Raw genomic sequence first — 21,861 nt, 5'->3', positions numbered from 1 at the left:
GTGCCCAATTTTTGATATGTTGAGCCCTTCCACATAGGAATTTCTTAAATATATCCACCATGTTTGAGCATGTCCCTTTAGGAGCCGGCATGCCTGAAATTTGGTAAATGGGTATCGATTGCAGCACATCTTAAGAAGGATCATCCTGCCAGCTAGGTTGAGGAATCTGAAGGCCCAACAACTTAGCTTTCCTTGCAATTTTTGGCGGATGTGACGCCAACAGGATAATCTTATAGGGTTATCTGATAGGGGCATACCCAGGTATTTGGACGGAAGGTTTCTAGTGCTAAACCCTAGGATCCTACCAAGATGGGTCCTGACATTCCTTTGGGTATTAAAGAAGAAAATACAATATTTTTCATTGTTTATCCTTGTCCTTGAGGCCTTCATAAAAGTGTTGAGAATGTCGTTTATTTAGCGGGCTTCCTTCAAGGAAACTTGGAATAAAATAATGATATCATCTACAAATTGTTGGTGGGTGATGGCTAGGTCGTTGCACCATATCCTTAGGCCTCGAAGCATAGACTCTCTAACTTCATTTTTTATATACCACCCTAGCCCTTCAGTCGCAATGATAAAAAACTAAGGAGATATTGGGTCCCCCTACCTTAGGCCCCGGGTAGGATTAAAAGTAGAGGTAGGTGTCCCATTTAGCAGAATACAGATAACAGTGGAGGAGATCATGGCGAGGATCCAATTTATCCATCTTTGGGAAAAGCCATAGGCTTTGAGGATGCCCGACAGATAGACCCAACTAATCCTATCATATGCCTTGGATAAATCCAACTTAATCATCATACCTGGAAGCCTTTGAGCCTTGAGAGAGTGAACAACTTCCTGAGAAGTGGTGAAACCATCTAGGATTTGCCTACGTTCTACAAATCTTGTTTGCTTTGGAGAGATAAGGCTCAGAATAGAGGTTTTAGTTGTTTTACAATAAGAGTAGCAATGATTTTGTAAATATCATTGCATAAGGCAATAGGCTGAAATCCTTGAGGATCTTTAGATTTCGAAGTTTTAGGAATCAAAGCTATAAAATTAGAGTTCATACTAGGGCATACCTTTTGGTTTTGATGAGATTCCTATACTACCTCTAAGATTTCCTGTCCCATGAATTTCCAAGTGGCTTGATAGGATTCCACAGTGAACCCATGAGGTACTGGGGATTTATTCTTCTGCATTCCATTGACTATCTCTTCCACTTCATCCAGGGTAGCAGCACGCATCGGGGCTAGTTTCTGATCACGAAATACTAGTTAGTGGATGTGTTGTGTAATTCTTTGGATGGCTTCCATTCTATTTTCTAGGGGCTCCTAAAGTATGTCTTTGAAGTGGTGTAAAAGCAACTCCTCCATCTCTTCATGATGGATTCTTCGATGCCCTTCCTCATCTTCAAGGAGTAGATTCTATCGTGTTGCCGGTGATGCACCATGGCTTTGTGAAAGAATCTTGTTTTTTGTTCACCTTCGCACAACAAGTTGACTGTTCCTGAGGATCTCTTCCTATTTTCTTCTTTCATTCATATGGCTTATTAGGATTCCTTCTTCTTGGACAAGCTCTTCATATCTCCCTTCCTGTATAATTTTTTGTTGTACTTCCATCATGAGATTGTTTATCTCGTTTTGGTCCTTAATAATGTGTCCAAATTCTTCTTTATTCCATTTCCTAAGTTTCTTCTTTAATTCTTTGAGTTTCAGTTGAAAGGTATGCATAAAGTTCCTTCCTTGTTGTTCACTAATTTTCCACCATTCCTCGATTCTTTTATTGAGGCTCGGATCTCTTAGCCAGAAGGCTTCAAAACTGAAGGGCCAGTTCTTAGGTCTTGCTTTTAAGTCCACTTCCATTCTTATAGGCTAGTGATTCAACCCCATACTTGGGAGGATCGAGGCTTCCATGAATATATCTCTTCTTATGACTTGCTCTGAGATGAGGAACCTATCCAATCTAGACATAATTTGATGTGTCACTCCTCTTCTATTGTTCTAGGTGTGAACATCGTTGATTGTTGGCATGTCAATGAGGTGCATATTTTCTATGGTTTCGCCAAAGGCTTCCATATCTGCATCCACTCTTCGCATTCCTCCCCTCTTCTCCACTAGGGTTGTGATTATGTTAAAGTCCCCTCCAACTATCCATAGGTCCTTCGGGTAAAGGTTTCTCATGTTTTCCAATTTTTATAAGAAAGCTCTTCTTTGTCTTGGGATATGAGGCTTGTAGACCCCTATAAGAAGTGCCCATTCTTTGGAGCCAATGTTTCGAAATTTACTTGATAGAATTCTTAGGAGGCTGACCCAGTCTTCGAAACAAACTTCTTCAGAATTCCATAAAATCGCCAATCCCCCAACACTACCACTTGCATCCTGGGCCATGACCTGATACTCAGGTTTAAATTTTTCCAAAATCCCTTTCTGTTTTCTTTCACTAATTTTGGTTTCCTGAACTATCATGATACTATTTAATGTACCTTTGTTTTCCTTTGCTGTTGAGGCCTCTAATGTTCCATGATGTAATAATCATTTCAATAATTTTAAGGGTTTTTGGAAGACTTATAACAATGTAACTACTCTTCCAAAATTTACTAGCAACTCTCCAACCATCTGGATGGATTCGTTCATTGTTCTCCTACCCTACTTCTTTCCCCCTTTTCCTTGGGTTCCTGTGTCTTACCGTTGACTGACATGAGACCCTAGATGGTTTTGCTGGGCTATGATCGTTGAGCCTTGCTTGTCTTTATACCGTTTGAAGGTTTCCTTATAGAGGTGTTTCTGGTCATCAAGGATGAATCGTTCATCCAAATGCTTCCATTCCTGCAACAAATGATTCATCACTTACTCCTTAGTGCTCAGGTCCTCTTTCGGGTTATAGATATCCATTAGGTTTTTCTCCACCATTTACATGGTATCCTCCTTTCCTTTTCTCGCTCCTGCCTCCTTGTTCTTTAGCTTATTTCCCTCTGTTTCCTTTTCCTTTTGGCTTTCCATTTCCATGGTGTTGTCAGGTGTGAGCTACGTCATCCGCCAATAGAACAACAAACCAATTAAGGGTTCTTTTTTCTTTCTCATTTTGGCTTGCTCTCTGGTTCCATGTCTGTCTTTGGCTCTGTTTCCTCCCTTGCACCTCCTGAAAACCTTCCCCATCTTCCTTGTCCATCGTTTCCTTCTGGTTTAGTGGGAAACCCTGGTACAAGTGTCCCTACTCATGGCATCAGCGGCATATGAAAGGAGTATGTTCATATTCTAGAGGTTGTTGCCATATCTCATCATGGTATTCGAGTTCTATATAGTTTGGAAGCAACTCTGTGATATTAATGTACACACAGATCCGAGCATAAGAAGTATATCTACCTTTTCATGTAGAATCTTCCACTTTAACAAAGGTTCCAATAGAGTTACCAATTCCTTCCAGGATTTCTGGATCCCATAAGTCCATTGGTAGACCAAACAACCGAACCCATATTGGAGCGGACAAGAGCCTTTCCTGGTCTGGCTTGTAGCATTCCTCCCAATGTCTAATGAAGAGCCCTCCATTATTGACGAAATATGGCCCATCTTTGAAAACCATCTCTTTGTCTTCCAAGTTAGAGAAGATCACTGTGAAAAACCCTTTTCCCCAAGCTTGAGATCAATGTGCCCTTTTGGCTACCACCGTTGTTGGATCCATTTTATCAGCTCTTTCTCAGTCGGCCAGGCCCCGAGGAATTTGCAGATAAGGGCGTGTTCATTCATGTATTTTTTATATTCCTCCAGCTTGTTATTTGGGATAACAAATATTGGTTTTTTAGCAGCCCTCGGCAAACATTTACTGACGGGGGCTTCACTCAATGAATTTCTCACATATCATGTGCATTTGTGGAATACTAAACAATACCCCTAATTTGACTACATATTGGAAAATACCTCTAAAAATGACATTGTATAACCCCCTACTAATAACCCAATACACCTTCCCAATTTAAAAAACCCATACTTTCACTAGATATTGTAGGTATCCAATTTTTCATTAACATTTTTATACCCCTTGTTACACGGTAATTTGTCACTGCCTTCCTGTCAGTCACCCTGCTGTGCCAATCACTAAGTTCATGCCTTCTGAACTGGCCCAAAAACCCATTTTTCTAAAGTTCTATTCATCAGCGCGTCTGTTTGCGAAATACCCGCGATGACTGGCGCTCCATAGTGTATTCCGTGCGCTGCCAGCTCGGAAGGACATCACTTTCCTGCGCTGGTCGCCAGCGCGCCTTTCCCGTGTTCTTCCACGCTGACATGACTGTCCCAGTTATGTAGACGCGGCGACATCGCGTCAATTGCCTCATAATCCGCGCTGATCCAGTTTGGGCGAATTTGTTCAAACAGCCAGCCTTCCAGATCACTCCAGGCTTGGTTGTTAGCTTTGTGAATGTCGATTCCCTTCTATGGCATGTCTGTTCAACCCTTTGCAACAACCTTCCCTTGAAGATAAGCTCATCCTTCCACCCTTTTAGGAGGCTCCTTCTCCTACATATACTTCCACCATTACCATGAGCAGCTAGTTAGACATAGCTTGGATTGTATAGAGCTTATAGTGCTCAGATTGCTGCTACTATAGGTATTTGGTGTGCTAGGTGTGGAAGTGATTGATTGCTTAGGGAAGGTTGTTTTGTGTTGCTTGTGTGTGAGAGAGAGTTGTTTGTCTTGGGAGAATCATCCTCAAAGGTGAATGCTTGAGATACATGCTGACTGGCCCCTCCTGAGAAGGTTACCGACGTCAGAACATTTGGTTGTACTCTTCTCTATTCTGATTAATAATAGATGACTGCTATTATTGTTCCATTCTCATTTGTACTTGCAATGGTTAAATGTGAATTACATCTTTTCTGACTGATGTATGGTTACTTTTACTAGATTTCACGCTTGTGTTTGTTTCCTCTTCATGTGTGCAGGTATCTATTCGCGGGGATCGCGGAGGATTGTGACCAGCCAAAGCGAAGGAGCGAAGGCAACATCTCTTCGTCAAACGACAGCGCAGGAATCCAAGTAGGTGCTCTTTACCTCTTGTTTAATTGTAATTAGGAACATGCATAGCAGCGTTGTTTGATTGTTGCTAGACCTTTGCTGGGCTAGTAGGGATCGCCTCTATCCATAGAGGGGATTTACCTTTCCAACAATTTTGCGACTCCGCTGGGGATCAGCCTTTTTGTCTCTTGAGTCCACTTTTGTGTTTGACTTTGATTGGTCTCTTTTTCCGAGATTCTGGGATTGTCTCTCTGCTTATAAACTTTTTGGGTACATCTGGGAAGTGTCTTGATTATTAGAAGGCTTTTGCCTTTGGTTTGGGAAGTTTTTGCTTTGGCTTTGCTTGTTTTTTATCCTCAGCGCGTTTTAATTCAGAACAGTCGCGCTGACATCGTGCCCCTGTTCCTTTGGTATCCTTTTCATCGCGCCTTTACGTCTAACAGTCGCGCTGACCTCGTTTTTAGAGACAACGCGCTTTATTCGTGTCCTTCCGCTGGCATCGCGTCCCCGCTTCTTTGTGATCTGTGTCATCGCGTCTGTGTGGTTTCTTTCCGCGCTGACCTCGTTTTCCTGAGACAGCGCGCTTTATCCTTGTCCTTCCGCGCTGACGTCGCAAAGTTGCTACAGGCCTCCTCCTGTCAGCGCCGAGTTGCTGAAGGCTACCCGCGCTGGTCCTGTAAAGTTCATTTTTGACCAAATTAGCCTCCTAAACCTCTTGCTTTGACTATCCCTTCTTCTCTCCACCTGCTTTGTGACTTGCTTTTCACTGTCTGAACTCTGAACTCCTTGATTGCGGAGTCTGGATCCATAGGGTTCCGTTTTTGCTTAGTTTTTGGTTTTGCGAATACCTTCCCTTTTGCTTTCGCTGCTTGGTTTGTGTTTACACCGTCACTTTTTCGATTGCTGAATGGTTTTGAGTCTCTAATTGACTGGTTGTAACTCTCATCCTTCGGGTGTTTGCCCTTTTCTGTTGATTTTGCACTCTAGCCCTAGGGTATCTAGTGGCCGTGTGTGTGTCAAGCCTTCCGTAGGGATCTTGTTTGCTTGTTTGACCAGCCAACTTCAGATTCGTTTGTGCACTTGTTCAGTGATTGTTGAAGTGCTTTGGGTTGTGTTTCCGAGTGTTTTTCGCTTTCTCCTTGCTTGCAATCCTTGCTTGACTTGCCGAGCTTAGATCACATAGCTCGTGCAGAACTTAGTTTTCCTTTTGATTTGGGAATCTTTGTTGAGTGTTTTGGGAACTTTGTGTGCTTTCATTAGGCAATTGCATTTTGCTTGGTGTTCTGGTTCCTCCAAATTATTTTAGATGCTTTGTGTCACTGAAAGAAAATCAAACTAGTGGCTTTGCTTTTAAAAATCGAAAAGGAAAAGAATGTTTCATTGATTTGCATTTTCAAAAGAAAAAGTTTCCTTTCCTCGCTTTTAGTTGCATTAGGCTGTTTGATTGATTGTGTTCGTTTTGTTTGATTGAAATCTCTTTACCCTTCTATAGCTAGAATTCATCGAACAAAATGATTCTCTTTGACATGTAGTTTGCATCTAGGTAATTGTGAGAGAACATACGATAGGACCTGAAATCGAAACTTAATCTCAAGATCAACTATAAAATGAACCAAATGAATCTAAAAACGCATTGGAACTAAACGCAAACATCTAGAGGTCTAGGTTAGAGACGTGTTCCGGCGTCTTTAAACATAGTCACTGTTGTTTCACATTATGGTTGGGTGATTCCTCCTTCTGTGACTCGATAGTGGTCTAACACGGACTGCGCTCCCATGTACTGTCGCGTATATAGGGAGACCCCACTAGGCTTTTATCCTTTATCCATAGGAAGCCGAGTCTGCCGCCTTGTGAATCGTAACGCACCGAACACAGCATTCGGGAAGATTGACTGCAGTACGGAAAGTCCTTGGCTCTCATACGATTGCTAAGGTGTATAAGCAGTTTTACGGGTCACCTGGTAAACCCTATACCTAGAGTCTCCAGAGCAGTCACTTTTGATCCTTTTCGGACTCCCTAAATGAAAAGGTGCCAGTGAGCTTCTTGTCACTTCGTGCTCATTAAACATTCGAAGGAGACTAGAGTCATCTTTTCGTCCTTTTCTCGACTCTTGAAACATGAAAAGGTCAAGTTCAGTTCCTGTGTCTTAAAAATTTATTCGGCCACGATAACATCACCTGATTAGATCTCGTGTGCGTTAGCTTGAGTAGGTTTCGTTTTCGTTTGCTATGGCAACTTTTCCGGGATTCACTAACCCAGGTTCCCCATCTGATGGGAATCCAGGACAATTCCCTCCTCTTGGGAATGTTGGTGCTCCGTATATGGCGACGTTGTCCCTACCAGGGTTAACTGTCGGGTTGCCTGTGTGGTTGTTTTCAACCTCTTTGGTCCCTACCGTATCGGCTGTTAGTCCATCAGTCCCTCCACCTGAACGACATCATGTTGATCCTAAGGTGGATCTCTCCCCCTCGACGCCTACTTCTACGTCGTCCTCTTGTACTTCGCCTGGTGAAATTCTCGATGTGAGTAACCAGGTGGCTAAGAAGAAGAAGAGGAAGACCAAGAAGAAGAAGTCCCCTCAGGGAGAGCCTACACACACAGTCCCCCTCTCAAGTCCAGCTATCCACTCCAGTACACCTGAAGTCGGGTCACCTTCTGCTCCTCCGCGGAAGGTTAAGTTTCCTTGTCGATTATGCAAGGAGGACCATCTGCTTCGTGATTGTCCTGGCATTCCCAGGGTATTAGAAGTTTGGTCCCACGATCTGGCCCGCCCTTCATCGTCCACTAATGATCATGGCGATGCTACCTCATTAGTTGGGAATGGTAAGGAGAAAGGGAAGTTTCGAATCCCCTGTCGACTTTGTGAAGGCAAACATCCCCTTCACCTTTGTCCCCTCATGGATAAAGCCTCTGCTGTGTTGGAAAGTCTTGCTGCTCCTCCGAATCCATTTCCTGCCGGTTATCAACGTCTTTCTACAACTGTAGATCGCGCCCTTGTTGACAAAGAGATTGCTTCAGATTCCTCTCTTGTCCAGGCTCCTCTTCCCGAACCTGGCTGTCCCCAACCTGTTCCAGACCCGTCGTTGGTCGGAAAGAGTGTTGATTCGAGTTCCCCCCCTCTCGAGCACTCTATTTCGGAAGAGCAAAATTCTCATGTTCTTCTCGTCTCGGCAAATCCTCCGGAGCCTGATAATGGTGTTCCCACCCCAACCTCTCCCGAAGATTCAGAGTCGGTTCTTTCCGAGCAGGGGGGCAACCATATGGTTCCCCCACCAAGTAGTTCGGTCATTTCCTTTGATTGGAGTCGTTTGACTACCCCTCCCCTTCCATCCCACGTGCCTTTCTGGGTCACCGCCTATGCTTGCAATAAGGCGCTGCCCGGCACTGTGTTAGACGAAGGAGCATCGGTTAGTCTCATGCCCGTTACTACTTGGCGAGCTTTGGGTTCCCCATCGCTTGTACCTGTCGCACCGCATCTCACCGCGTTTGATGGAGGAACGAGCTAGCCATTAGGGATCCTCCCGAAGTTTCCTATTACTTTGGGAGGCAAGACCGTCTATATAGACGTCTCAGTTACCCAAGGTTCTTTAGACTTCAGTCTTCTCCTTGGTCGTGATTATGTGTATGCCATGGGAGCCCTTGTTTCTTCACTTTTCCGTGTGGTTTGGTTTCCACACGATGGAAGAATCGTGACGTTCGATCAATTATCGTTCGTTCGTCCACAAGCCCCTCCGGCGCACTCGTCCTTCCCTCCTGGCTTTCATCCACAAGTTGCATCTGCCTCGCCGCAAATCAACTATGTGGCCACCTACCCTGTGCCCGTACCCAGTGATAACACCATCGTGCATAGTGTCCTCGGGGCATTAGGTCCTGATTTCCAAGATGTCGGCCTTCCCTCCGGAGCCACTTTCTTGGGGGCCTTCACTTCCTGTTCATTATGATGAAGTCTGGATGGAGCATAGTTCTTTTCCGGTGTCAAGCTCCTTAAAAAAATGAAACTGGGTCTGGTCGGAGCATAGTTCGCTTTCCTGTGTCAAGCTCCTTAAAAAATGCAACTAGGTGTTCGAGCATAGTTCCTGATCTTGTGTCAAGCTCGTTAAAACATGAAACAAGGGTTATGAGGATAGTTCTTTTACTGTGTCAACCTCATTAAAAAATGAAACAACTCCCTTTTCAGATCGAGTCTTTGATTAAGATCTCGTAAAATCCCAGTCGAGTCTTTCCAAGATCTCGAAAGTGAACCTTCATTCCATCCACTTTGTCGAATGCAATGAAGCTTGGGGGGCATGTACCTCGATTTGCATTATTATGCTAGGGGCATGCGAACTTATAACAAGCATAGTTTTTCGTTTCAAGCTTGTGTAAACATGAAACCTAATCCAAGCAAAGTTCTCCACGGTTCAAGCTTGTGTAAAAATGAACCCATACCTGATTTACATCTTGCGATTGCCTTTTATCCGCTAATTTCTGTTAGATGAACCTTGGTTGTTTCATTCCATTGCTACCATCTCTTTCGCCGATCATATGCTCTCGCTTGGTTGTTTATCCTTTCCTAAGGAACCGCAGCGATGAGTGGTTTTATTAGCCAGCCTCTTGACCATTACATGTTTTGAGCAGTTCCACCATTGCCGGAACCAGTTGCTATCCTTTATACCACTCGTTCCTCTAGGACGAGTCACCTTTAAGCTCTTTTCTGACTCGTAAAATGTGAAAAGATTGCCGAGTATTTTTCCCTTTTTTACTCGTTAAAGAGAATAAAAATGGAGGTCTGCTTTCAGCTCTTTTCTGACCGTTTAAAGATGAAAAGATTGCCGAGTCCCCCTCTCGACTCGTTAAAGAAATGAGAGGCGGTCGCCTTTAAAGCTCTTTTTCGATCGTTTAAACTAAAAATATTGTCGGGTGTTTGTCGTTTCGCACTCGTTATTGGCTCCAAAACGACGTACTTCTGACCGCTTTTTTACTTTTTCGGGTCGAAGTTACTATTTACGAAAAGTACTCCTCGATCGTAATGGTCGGGCGGTTCTTTCGAGCATTGTTTTATACTTTTTCGGGCTCGAGAGACACAACTGTACGAAAAAGGACCCCCTTGGAGTATCCTTTTCCGCTGTCTTTTCAGACTCTCTAAACAAGAAAAGACGCCAAGTTTTTCCTTTGTCAGGCTCGTTAAACACTTGATGACATCGGGCATTGTCGAAATGACACTCTTCAAGCATATGTTATCCCCGTCAAGCTTGTCATCAAAAAATAACTGGGGTACCTGCCAGAAATGGTGGGGAAAATGGAACTGTAATCATAGTCGTGTCGGCAGTATGTCGCTCTTGAACATGGCACTCTTCTGCTTCGTGTCTGGGTGGGACCATCTCATCTTGTTTTTCACTGGCCTCCGTGGGTTTGGGTTATCCTATCTCATCTGCCCATTGCCATCATCACTATACCCTTTGCTCATTTGATGTCAAATACTGCCAAACCCGCTACAGTGCCGCCGATATGTTCAAGAAGAAGTTGACCTCTGCAATAATACAACCTCATCTGCTATCTCACACAAATCATTTTTCCTCTGTCTCGCGTCGATGATGTGGGAAACATTATGGCCCACCTTCGATCAAGGTCACTTCCTGTCGACTTCAGTTCATTATCCGGGAAGGTGACTTAGAGACTCCCTTCAGGTGCCTTAGAGCCTGCATGCCTCAATGGCAGGTTCTTCGTGTTCGACGCGAGGTTTACATCATTGGCCTCCGATCGAATGATTCCGTGGGTGTTCGACACCAGCTCATTGATTCACATGCCGCAGATTGTACCTATAGTACCTTGAGGGCCATTGTCATTATTGGTGGTACCTCCCGCGTCTGTTAACAGTTTTCATCATTGACTGGTAATCAGACGATGTTCATGCATGTTCGACTTCAACCCATATATTCACATGCTTGAACTTGTACTTTGTTCGGATCGGGACGGAGCGCAAGACCCTGGACCCCTGTCTGTTATGGTCCAGGTTGCGATTTTGTGGATGATCATTACATGACTCATTGATGGATGGCTGCGCCCATACCTGAGTCTTCATGGATGGCTGCGACCATACCTTATCATTATTATGGTCTCTTTAGCTGGGTGGCTGCGTCCATTCCAACAGACCTTTTCGCATGTCTTTTTGGATGGCTGCGCCCATGCCTAGACTGTATGTACTTGATTATCAGAGATATTTCGGTCCTTCCTGGTGGTGTTCCAGTTCGGCGTGTGTTGTAAAGCATTTCACCCCTCCCACTCTCTCGGTCTTCATGCTTTAGGGGGCATCTGTTACACGGTAATTTGTCACTGCCTTCCTGTCAGTCACCCTGCTGTGCCAATCACTAAGTTCATGCCTTCTGAACTGGCCCAAAAACCCATTTTTCTAAAGTTCTATTCATCAGTGCGTCTGTTTGCGAAATACCCGCGATGACTGGCGCTCCATAGTGTATTTCGTGCGCTGCCAGCTCGGAAGGACATCACTTTCCCGCGCTGGTCGCCAGCGCGCCTTTCCCGTGTTCTTCCGCACTGACATGACTGTCCCAGTTATGTAGACGCGGCGACATCGCATCAGTTGCCTCATAATCTGCGCTGATCCAGTTTGGGCGAATTTGTTCAAACAGCCAGCCTTCCAGATCACTCCAGGCTTGGTTGTTAGCTTTGTGAATGTCGATTCCCTTCTATGGCATGTCTGTTCGACCCTTTGCAACAACCTTCCCTTGAAGATAAGCTCATCCTTCCACCCTTTTAGGAGGCTCCTTCTCCTACATATACTTCCACCATTACCATGAGCAGCTAGTTAGACATAGCTTGGATTGTATAGAGCTTATAGTGCTCAGATTGCTGCTACTATAGGTATTTGGTGTGCTAGGTGTGGAAGTGATTGATTGCTTAGGGAAGGTTGTTTTGTGTTGCTTGTGTGTGAGAGAGAGTTGTTTGTCTTGGGAGAATCATCCTCAAAGGTGAATGCTTGAGATACATGCTGACTAGCCCCTCCTGAGAAGGTTACCGACGTCAGAACATTTGGTTGTACTCTTCTCTATTCTGATTAATAATAGATGACTGCTATTATTGTTCCATTCTCATTTTTACTTGCAATGGTTAAATGTGAATTACATCTTTTCTGACTGATGTATGGTTAATTTTACTAGATTTCACGCTTGTGTTTGTTTCCTCTTCGTGTGTGCAGGTATCTATTCGCGGGGATCGCGGAGGATTGTGACCAGCCAAAGCGAAGGAGCGAAGGCAACATCTCTTCGTCAAACGACAGCGCGGGAATCCAAGTAGGTGCTCTTTACCTCTTGTTTAATTGTAATTAGGAACATGCATAGCAGCGTTGTTTGATTGTTGCTAGACCTTTGCTGGGCTAGTAGGGATCGCCTCTATCCGTAGAGGGGATTTACCTTTCCAACACCCCTTTATATTTTTTTTATTAACTTTCAGCTCCATTTTTTATACCAGTCAATATGAAAGCCCTTTACCCCTTATATATCCCCCAATATATTATGTCATTTTTATCTCAATATATATCCCCCAATATGAACCCACGTGGTATGGTCTTGCTCCCCCAACGAAGCCCCTATGTAGGATATGCAATTTGAGAGAAGATCATGATGAACCTCCTATAATAACATGTTAGTTCCATAAATGATCTTACCTTATCCACATTTCTAGGAACTTCCCACTCCATGATTGCTCTTATATTTTCTGAATCCACTACTATACCTTCCTTGGAAACAACATGTCCCAAGTAATGAACCTCTGTTTGGAAGAAACTTCCTTTGCTAAGTTTGGCATACAACTAATTATCTCTTAGCAATCTTAACATTGTTATAAAGTGTTCATCATGCTTAGAATATGTCAATGTATCATCAATTAATACAATGACAAACTTGTCCAAATAAGGATGCAACACACTATTAATCAAGCACATAAAAGTAGTTGGAGCATTAGTCAAACCAAATGGAGCTACAAAAAACTCATACTTCCCATACCTGGTTCGGAAATAAGTCTTGTAAATATCCTCTTCTTTAATGAATACCTGATGATATCTAGGTCTCAAGTCAATCTTTGAGAACACTGCTGCTCCCTTCAACTGATCAAACAAGTCATAAATCCTCAACAATAGATCCATGTTCTTGATGGTAACCTTGTTCAATTGCATGTAATCAATGCATAACCTAAGAGTACCATCCTTCTTATTCAAAAACAACACTGGTGCACCCCAAGATGATACACTTTGCCTGATGTATCCCCTGTCAATCATTTCCTTTATCCACAACTTCAACTCTACTAACACGGGTGTGCTCATCTTCTATGGTGCCTTTGATGTTGGTGTTTCCCTTGGTACTAACTCAATGGAAAATTCCACTTCTCTGTGATCTGGAAACTCTGAAATCTCTGTTGGAAACACATCCTAAAACTACTGCAAGATCATACCTCTTCATAACTTCTTCATCCTCGACATCCTTACCTTTATTACTATAAATATGCACTGCAAATAACACACACCCTTTTTCCCGAATGTTTTTACCTGCATAGTTTTCACCGTTCTAACTGATGTAGATTTCTTATTACCCTACAAGATTCTCTATTCCTCATTGTCATCCAATCACTCAATAGTTTTTTCATAGCAATCCACCTTATTTCTGTGAAGATACAACCGGTCCATACCAAAAATACTAATATATGATTACAAAGGTAAGACATCCAAATGTGCTGAGGTAGGCATACCATTCAACTCAAATGCACAACCTCTTACCCAATGATGAAATCTCTTCTTTGTACCTATAGCCAATTGCACTAATCAATATTCAACATGCACTTCTTTATTCAAACCACACTTATCCACCAAGTTAGGACTTACATAACTATAAATAGATCTAAGGTCAATCAAAATAGAAACAACTTTATCAAAAATCTTACCATCCATATCGATAATAGATGCCTAGTGATCCTCTTGCCTGTTATCCAATGCTACATAAATCTGTAGAATACTTTGCCCAACATCCCCAACTATCTGTGCGTCCATGTGCATTGTAAATATGAGGCCTACCACCTTAATTCGGTGAACAATCTCTCTTGAGATGCTCCTTACCACATGTCCAACACTGCAATCATCCCTTACCCTCACCTTTATTTTGTTGTTCTTCAGGTTTAGGTCCATTAAACTTCTTGTAAGGTGCATCATTTTCTGTCACACTCGCATCCTGAGGTCTTGTTCACTTTGGCTTCCATTTACCTTTAACTTTGTCTTTCCCTTTCCAACCTTGCTGAGATTTTGTATCAGAGCAAGTCATAATCACTTTCCGTCACTATGTTCAAGCCTTTGATTTCCTACACAATGTAACAATTTTCATGATCCAAATAGATAACATAATGAGAAGATCAACCTTAAGTTTTCCTGTAAGTGACTTTCTTGGGGATCCACTTTGGACTAATCTAGTAACCTCACAGGGGAGCCCACTTGGTTTTCCTTAGGTTGTCTTCATATATAGAAATGATGAGGCAACAAAGATAAAGGACATGTTCGAACTCTTCTTGGCTTGCATAGCCCAATTTCTTGTTGTCTTGCTTGCCAATATATAGGCACTGCCTCCATGCCCATGGTGCATAGGCTAAGTAAAACACACATTCCAGCAAGGGGACTCCACACACTAGTGACATCACCTAGAACTTGTACCCAACTCACTTTCTATCTCTTCTTCGTTAATAACAAAAATAATATTGATGGAGATGGATGAAGAAGAAAATGGGAAAAACAAAAGCATCCATATTCATCTTCCAGTCAAATGAATTTACATGCATGTGATTGAAATAGGAAGATTACAATAAGCTAAAGATGTGGAATTGGTATTTGATTGAGAGGTAGAAAGGCATAATATAGAAGGGGTTCGATGCTTGAAATGATTTTGGAGAAGTATATTTTCTAGCTCATCGATTTAGTGGTTATATTGATAGTATATGCGCCCAACACATAGTGAAGTCGATATCCTTCATGATTTTCCCAAGCAGATCATTCCATTGTTCCAAAACTCGAATTAGACTTTCCCTAGAGCAGGCACGAGATTAGAGGCAAAAATCTATCCATTGGTGGTGAAGAGATAAGCAAAACCAAATCGTGGGTCTATAATTATTGTTTCTCTTTCTTTTGAAGTGGAATTGAACACCTATCTCATGTTTGTGGCTTGTAGATATATTTATTGAAGGGAAAATTGCAAGATGATCTCTCTAGACCCATGCGTGGATAGGTAGACCAAGGTGAAACGAACTACATGGACCTTTGTATAGTCTTATTTAGGCCAAAAATTTGAGAAATATGTTTAGTTAGGTGGTGATCCAGTTGAAATTGGAGCTCTATCAGCTCTGTTTGGCCTCAAATTCATTATGTTTTAGGTTTTGAATCGATAATTAGAGGAAAATTTCCCCTTTTGTGCCTGAGAATCGATCCTTGGATGTTGAGGTTGGGGTGGCCATTCTAGGAAGTTAGTTGAATAAGAAATGGTACTACATTTTTTAAGATTCTATAGAAGTGCAAATGTTCTTATGCATGTAACATTTCAAGGTATGCTAAAATTATGTGATGGTTAAACTGATGGTGCAGAATTGTTGTTAGAATTTTCTAATGAAATCTTTGAGAAATGAGGATGAGATGCAATTCAAAGAACGAATCAAGTGTGATAATCACTGCATGGACCTGTAAGAAAATATATATGTTAAAAAAAAAATTTGCATGAGAATTGGTGTGTTGAGTCGATTCACAGAATTTCATAAACCTCTATGTTGAGTAAAGCCTGTGGACTATATAGTTGATGTATCAATCTATACTGGTAGTCCCCCCTTGTAATTTGAATGAGGAGCATGTGCGCTCACCTTCCAAGGCCGTGAGTTGTTGATCCTCTCAGATCATGTTCCTTCCAAGCAAGCCAGAATCAAAATTCAACTTGAGTGTTTGGATTGCGCCCCCTATCTTAAAATTATTTCAAAGAGATTCAGTTGGTTGTTTGGCATTTTTCCACACATTTAATTTGAATTTTTTGTATGTTCCTTTAATTGATTCACATATTGTTCAAGTCTCCTATATCTCTCTGTAAAGATTAATTCTGGTTAAATATTTATAAGCACATTTTGGTTTAGAATTCTGAAAATGAGTGCCATGAAAGATGAACAACAACCAGTCATTATAGAATAAAGGGTTGAGTGTCTCCCATGAAGATTTGTTCTCAAGTGTGAGAGTTACTTATATAAGAATCATAATAAAAATAATTGTTTTGATGTTTTTTTGTTCTTGATCAGGTCTGAAATTTGAATACGAGAATTAATGATATTTTGTTTCCTTTTTTAGATTCTTGATGTAGCTCATTTTTTGATTCTAGTTTTGACACACTTGCAATATATCATATAATGCAACTCACATGAGGTACAAGGAAATTTAATTAAATTAAAGCCCATAAGAACATGTGATTAAGTACCTGTAATCAAGTAGCTGCAAAGAACATTTAAGGAAGGACAATCAAGCACAAACAAGAAAAGCACATGCAATTGAGCAACCACAACTCATAATAATGTGTTTAAGTGGCATCAACTACTTCAAAATTCAATGACAAATCAAAATAAATTATTAATAGTGTACTTGCAAAGTTTTTGTAAGTGTCAAATAAAGAAAGTTAAATTGCAACTTGCAAACAATATTCTTTTGTAAGTTGACTTGTGTTAGGTGTATTTTTTATTGAACTCGACAGCTATTGAATCAATGTAAGTCAAAAATGTTGGGTGTTCACTGGTTTCTAACAATCATTAGTTTGGGTTCATTTTTGGTCGTATTCAACACCCCCAATATTGTTGAAGCAAAAATCAAGTGAGTGTGAAATGCAAGTGAGTAAGTTCAATAGTTCAAGCAAGCGAGATCAAATGTGGTGAAGTATTGAGTCGTTATAATTATTAAATAGTTTGCTAATTACAACTAAACACAACATAATCATTCCAAGATCGATTATAGTGAAGTATTGAGTCATTAGAATTATTAAATAGTCTAATAATCACAACTAAAAAAAACAAAATCATTCTGAGATCAAATGTATTGAAGTATTGAGTCATTAGAATTATTAAATATTTTGATAATCACAACTAAACACGTCATAATCATTCCACGCAAAAATGCTCTCCAATCAGTGGTAAATTGTCTACAAGTAAACCAAGATAAACTTAATCTTCTTCAAAATCAAATTCAGTTTCTTCAAGATAAAATTCAACAAAAGAATTCTAAAATAGTAATGTTTCATAACAACCCCCTTTTTGAGTAGGAGGATGATGATCATGAAGATGATAAATAAGAGGAATGTGATGATAATGATGTTGATGATTCAGTTCATTAAACCGTTCATGAGTCACTTAGTGAAACAAATTCAAGTGCAGAAGATGAAGAACTTTTACATGATCAAACTCAACCTTGTTTTTAAAATACAATCATCAGACCATGGGAAGAAATCCAATGCAACAAAAAATGACATGCATTAGGATATGTCAAATATGATAACAAATTGCATATTGAAATTTTTTCAAGACCACTCAAGTGTTCCAATGGCAATTATTTGGATAAAGAAACATCAAAAAACAATGAGGGGAAAGATAAATTCCAACATTGCAATCACACTGGCCATATGAAAGATCATTATTTTGATCTCTATCTTTGTCGCCATTGTGGCAAGAAGAACCATTTGTTAGAGATATGTTCCGAAAGAAACAAACCAACAAGATTGGAGATTGATTATCAATGGATTGATCCTCGAGAGTGGTCGTCAATAGCTAAACGATTATATACATCTTACTGAAGAATTCGATCATGAGAGAAGATAAATATTGTAGTTGACAATGAAAAGAAGATGGTACTCTCATGAGCCTAAAACGAGAGTACAACGCTGAAACTCTCCTACATTTTAAGGAGGGGGAGGGGGGTTCAAAGATTAAATGTAGATGGTTAGTGGTCAAACAAAAACTACATGTGGTCTCTCCTTTTAACTGACATAGGGTGGAATTGGTAATGAAATTGAAAATTTTTGTTAGACTGAAAGTTTCAACAACACTATGAAATTTCTATATGGGCAAGCAAAATTTAAGAATTATGGTTCAATATTTTGTTGTTGAATCATACATGGGATATAAGATTACAATGTTGATTGAGAGAAAATTGTGGACATTTTTTTTCACTTGGATGGTCATTTGACCAAGTAAGGGACAAATGGATCATTTTGCATTACAAATTGGCATTAGATTGAGTTGTCAAGCATTTTCATGTATGTGTCATACTTGCATTTGTTTCAATTCTCTTGGTGTGTTCTCTTCATATTAGAGTTCTCAACATCTTTTTTTGGCAGTTTTTCAGGGAGTTCTTCATTGAGGCTCAAATCAGGGGCTTCAACATGGTGACTTGGAGATGGTGCCAATTTATGTTGCATTGAGTATTACTGTTGAGACTTATTATTGAGGGGGGAATGTTAACCTCTTTCTTATATACAATAATGAAGTCTTAATATGCCACCTTTTGTATTTAACATATGGGGATATAGTTGTTATCTTAAGTATGTTTTTAGATCATATTTTGTCTCATCTTACCTTATCTTTTTGTGAGGTGTGAAGGTGAGAGCAATTGAGGTGGTTTCATAATTGTATTACATATTTATTTCATTGGAAGATGAATACAATGTGAGAATAGAGATTATGGCTTAAGGTTTTTTTACCCAAATTCTTCTTGTATTATTTTTTGTTTTCTATGTTTTAACATTAATACATGATATGAAATTTAATTATCTAAATTTATTTTAAATTCAAAAATAGTAATTATTCTAAAAATCAAGCCTTTAAAGATCAAAATTTTTAATATATATATATATATATATATATATTATAATAGGAGTACATTATATATTAAAAAATTTGATTACTCACAATAATTCATATATCTAAATCTATATACACACACATTGTTTATAATATCTTTATAAAAATTATTTAAATTAATTATATTCTAAATTTTAATCTATATTATTTATTGCAAAATGTTTATAAAATGATTGGATTAAAACTAAATATGATATTTAATTAATTTTAAATTAATCATGGTCGTAAGTTTCATTAATTAGAAAACAATATAATTGGAATAATGATGAGTAAATCAAAGAGGAAGATTGACTCCTCCCATTTAGTCTTTACAAATAACTGTCTTTTAGATTTTATCAACAATATACAGATGGTCATTTAGTCTTTACAAATAACTTTCTTATAGATTTTTATCAACCATATGCACATGGTCATTTACTATTTTCAAAGAGGAGAGCGCATTTTTGTAAAAACTATTAATTGGGATGATTTGATTGTAAGATTCCAAAACATGCCTCATGCCATTTTATACAAGCGACTATGCAATGTCCATGTGCATTTGAACACCAAAATTAATTCGCCGTCAACAAAAGTAATATAATCGTAAATAAATCTAAAGGAATGAGCTGTTGCTGGACCCGGACGTTTCAGTTTGAAATGAGTTGATGAGATTTCACGTTCCATCACACTCGGACAGCGACCTGTACACGCTGTCATCGCACATTATTCACGTGAATATGGAGAGATAGTTCCGCGTCCGTACCATGTCACTTAATGGCATGATGAACTCAATTTTCATCCGTTTATATGTTGCCCCTTTCAGCTTCTCACAACACATTCATTCTTTGCCTCCTCTCATCTCTGCGTTTTCTTGTTGCCCAGTCCCACCTTTCTTCAGATATCACATTCATTCTTTGCGAGAATGGTGAACAACGGAGGAGTATCAAGATCAAGATCAGGACCCCTCTCTCTGAGGTCGTTGAATCATATTTCCCTCGTTTGTAGATCCATAGAAGAATCCATTAGATTTTACGGAGACATCCTGGGTTTCATTCCCGTTAAAAGACCTGGATCGTTTGGATTTGATGGAGCCTGGTAACTACATTCATTTCTCTTTGCTATTTACATTCACATTTTAGGTATTTGTTCCAAAATGAAAAAAATACCTAAATCAGAGCAAGATGTTTGTTGTTTATAATTTTTGGTTTATACTTTCGCAGGCTCTTTAATTACGGAATAGGCATCCATTTGCTGCAGTCTCCGAACCCGGTGGAAGTACCCAAGAAAACTGAAATCAATCCAAGAGACAATCACATCTCATTTCAGGTATATTATTCACCTATATTATCCTGCAAGATGCACTTGCAGAGATTCATAACTGTATGTATAATTGGTAAGCTTAAATGCGGATCTGACATGAGCATAGAAATCTAATTTCCTCACTTGCAAATTTTTTATGAGTAAATATTATTTAAATATTTTATATATTCAAATAAGCAAAATTTCAACTTTATAATTGACTGATTGACTTGGTTTGGGCTGTAAAATAACTAACTTTATAATTGACTGATTGACTTGGTTTGGGCTGTAAAATAACTACATGTATAATTGGTAAATACCAGCGGATTTTCCTAGTGATTTCTGTAGATGACTATACTGAGTTTCACATGTGTTTGGAATTGCAGTGCGATGATGTGCAGGAGGTAGAGAGAAAGTTGCAAGAAATGAACACCAAGTATGTGAAACGAATCGTGGAGGAAGGAGGGATTTATGTGGATCAGCTCTTTCTCCATGACCCTGATTGCTATATGATAGAGATCTGCAACTGTGAGAATCTTCCAGTGGAGCCCATCGTGGGGTCTGCATCGTCCTGCAATCTGGAATTGCCTTCTAAACCGCGGAATCCATCCACTTGCTTCCAAAATAAAGAGATATGTACGCAAGTTCAGTCAACACTGATGGAGCAGATGATTCTTGTGAGTGCAAGCCCAAGACAAAAGGAGCTTGCTGTGTAAATTCCCAGCCTCACAGTCGACAATATTTTTCCAAATTTCTATTAATTAAAGATTAGTTCGGATATTATTTTTAGAACAAAGATCAATAATCACACCGTGATGTTGTTGTTTCACATGTCTTCTGAGACTTGAGCCCAACAAAATAATTGCTAGCCGTGTATATCTCCTATTTTTATGAATATTCCTAAACGAGCAATAGCCTCATGCAGCTTTGTTTTCTTTTTGTTCGTACGATTTTTGTCCCCTCTGACGTCATGGACGTGCTAACCCAAAACCTAAATAAAATTCTGCCTTATGCCACTCTAAATGTCAGTAGACAATTTACAATGTGGTAAGAGACATAAAAAAAAAAAGATTGGCAAAATCATAAAATTGATAAACTTTGAAAATAATTTAAAACGCGGGAGATTTCTTCTCATGTGTTACTCATTGTCACGATGTTCGAGTTACTCTTTGTTACCAAGTTCGAAATAGAATTTGTCAAATTGAATTTGGATTGGGATTCGATTTCATACTGAAAAAATTCAGGTATCCAAAATTCAATATCGAAAAATTTAGGAATATCTATCTTATCACTATTGAAAAAATGTTTTGTTTTGTTTTGTTTTTTTTTTTTTAAATAATATTTAATATTGTTTTTAATTATATTATGGATATTGTAAATAAAATTAGATATTGAGATAAGTAGAAAAAACTCATGTGGATTGGAAATTAATGATATGGAATGGAAGAATGAACTCCCTTGATAGAAACCAGAAACGAATGGCATTCCAAAATACCTACAAACCATATTATCCATTTTCCCAACAAAATTTTCAAAAACAAGACATTGGCTTTTGTTGGAGAGGCCATGGGGGCTTCACTTAACAAACTTCTAACATAGCATGCGAGTTCATGGCATACTAAACAATACCCTTTATTTGACTACATATTAGAAAATACCTCTAAAATCACATTATTTAACCTCTGCCAATAAA

General features: G+C 39.7%; 1 protein-coding gene across 1 annotated transcript; it reads left to right on the top strand.

Moving 5' to 3' along the window:
- The first annotated feature begins 19,706 nt into the window (after positions 1-19,706).
- On the top strand, positions 19,707-21,167 carry LOC149152695 (glyoxylase I 4-like). Its single transcript, XM_089440851.1, has 3 exons — positions 19,707-19,964; positions 20,090-20,195; positions 20,555-21,167. The coding sequence occupies exons 1-3, from the start codon at positions 19,792-19,794 to the stop codon at positions 20,882-20,884; spliced, it is 609 nt and encodes a 202-aa protein (XP_089296977.1). The 5' UTR covers positions 19,707-19,791; the 3' UTR covers positions 20,885-21,167.
- The last annotated feature ends 694 nt before the right edge of the window (positions 21,168-21,861 follow it).

This window comes from Pinus tabuliformis, chromosome 9 (assembly GCF_031772625.1).
Source record: "Pinus tabuliformis cultivar Carrire ecotype Pingquan chromosome 9, CPIR1, whole genome shotgun sequence".
Taxonomy (NCBI): Eukaryota; Viridiplantae; Streptophyta; class Pinopsida; order Pinales; family Pinaceae; genus Pinus; species Pinus tabuliformis.
Note: the sequence above shows the minus strand (reverse complement) of the source record. Positions and strands in the feature narration are given on the sequence as shown.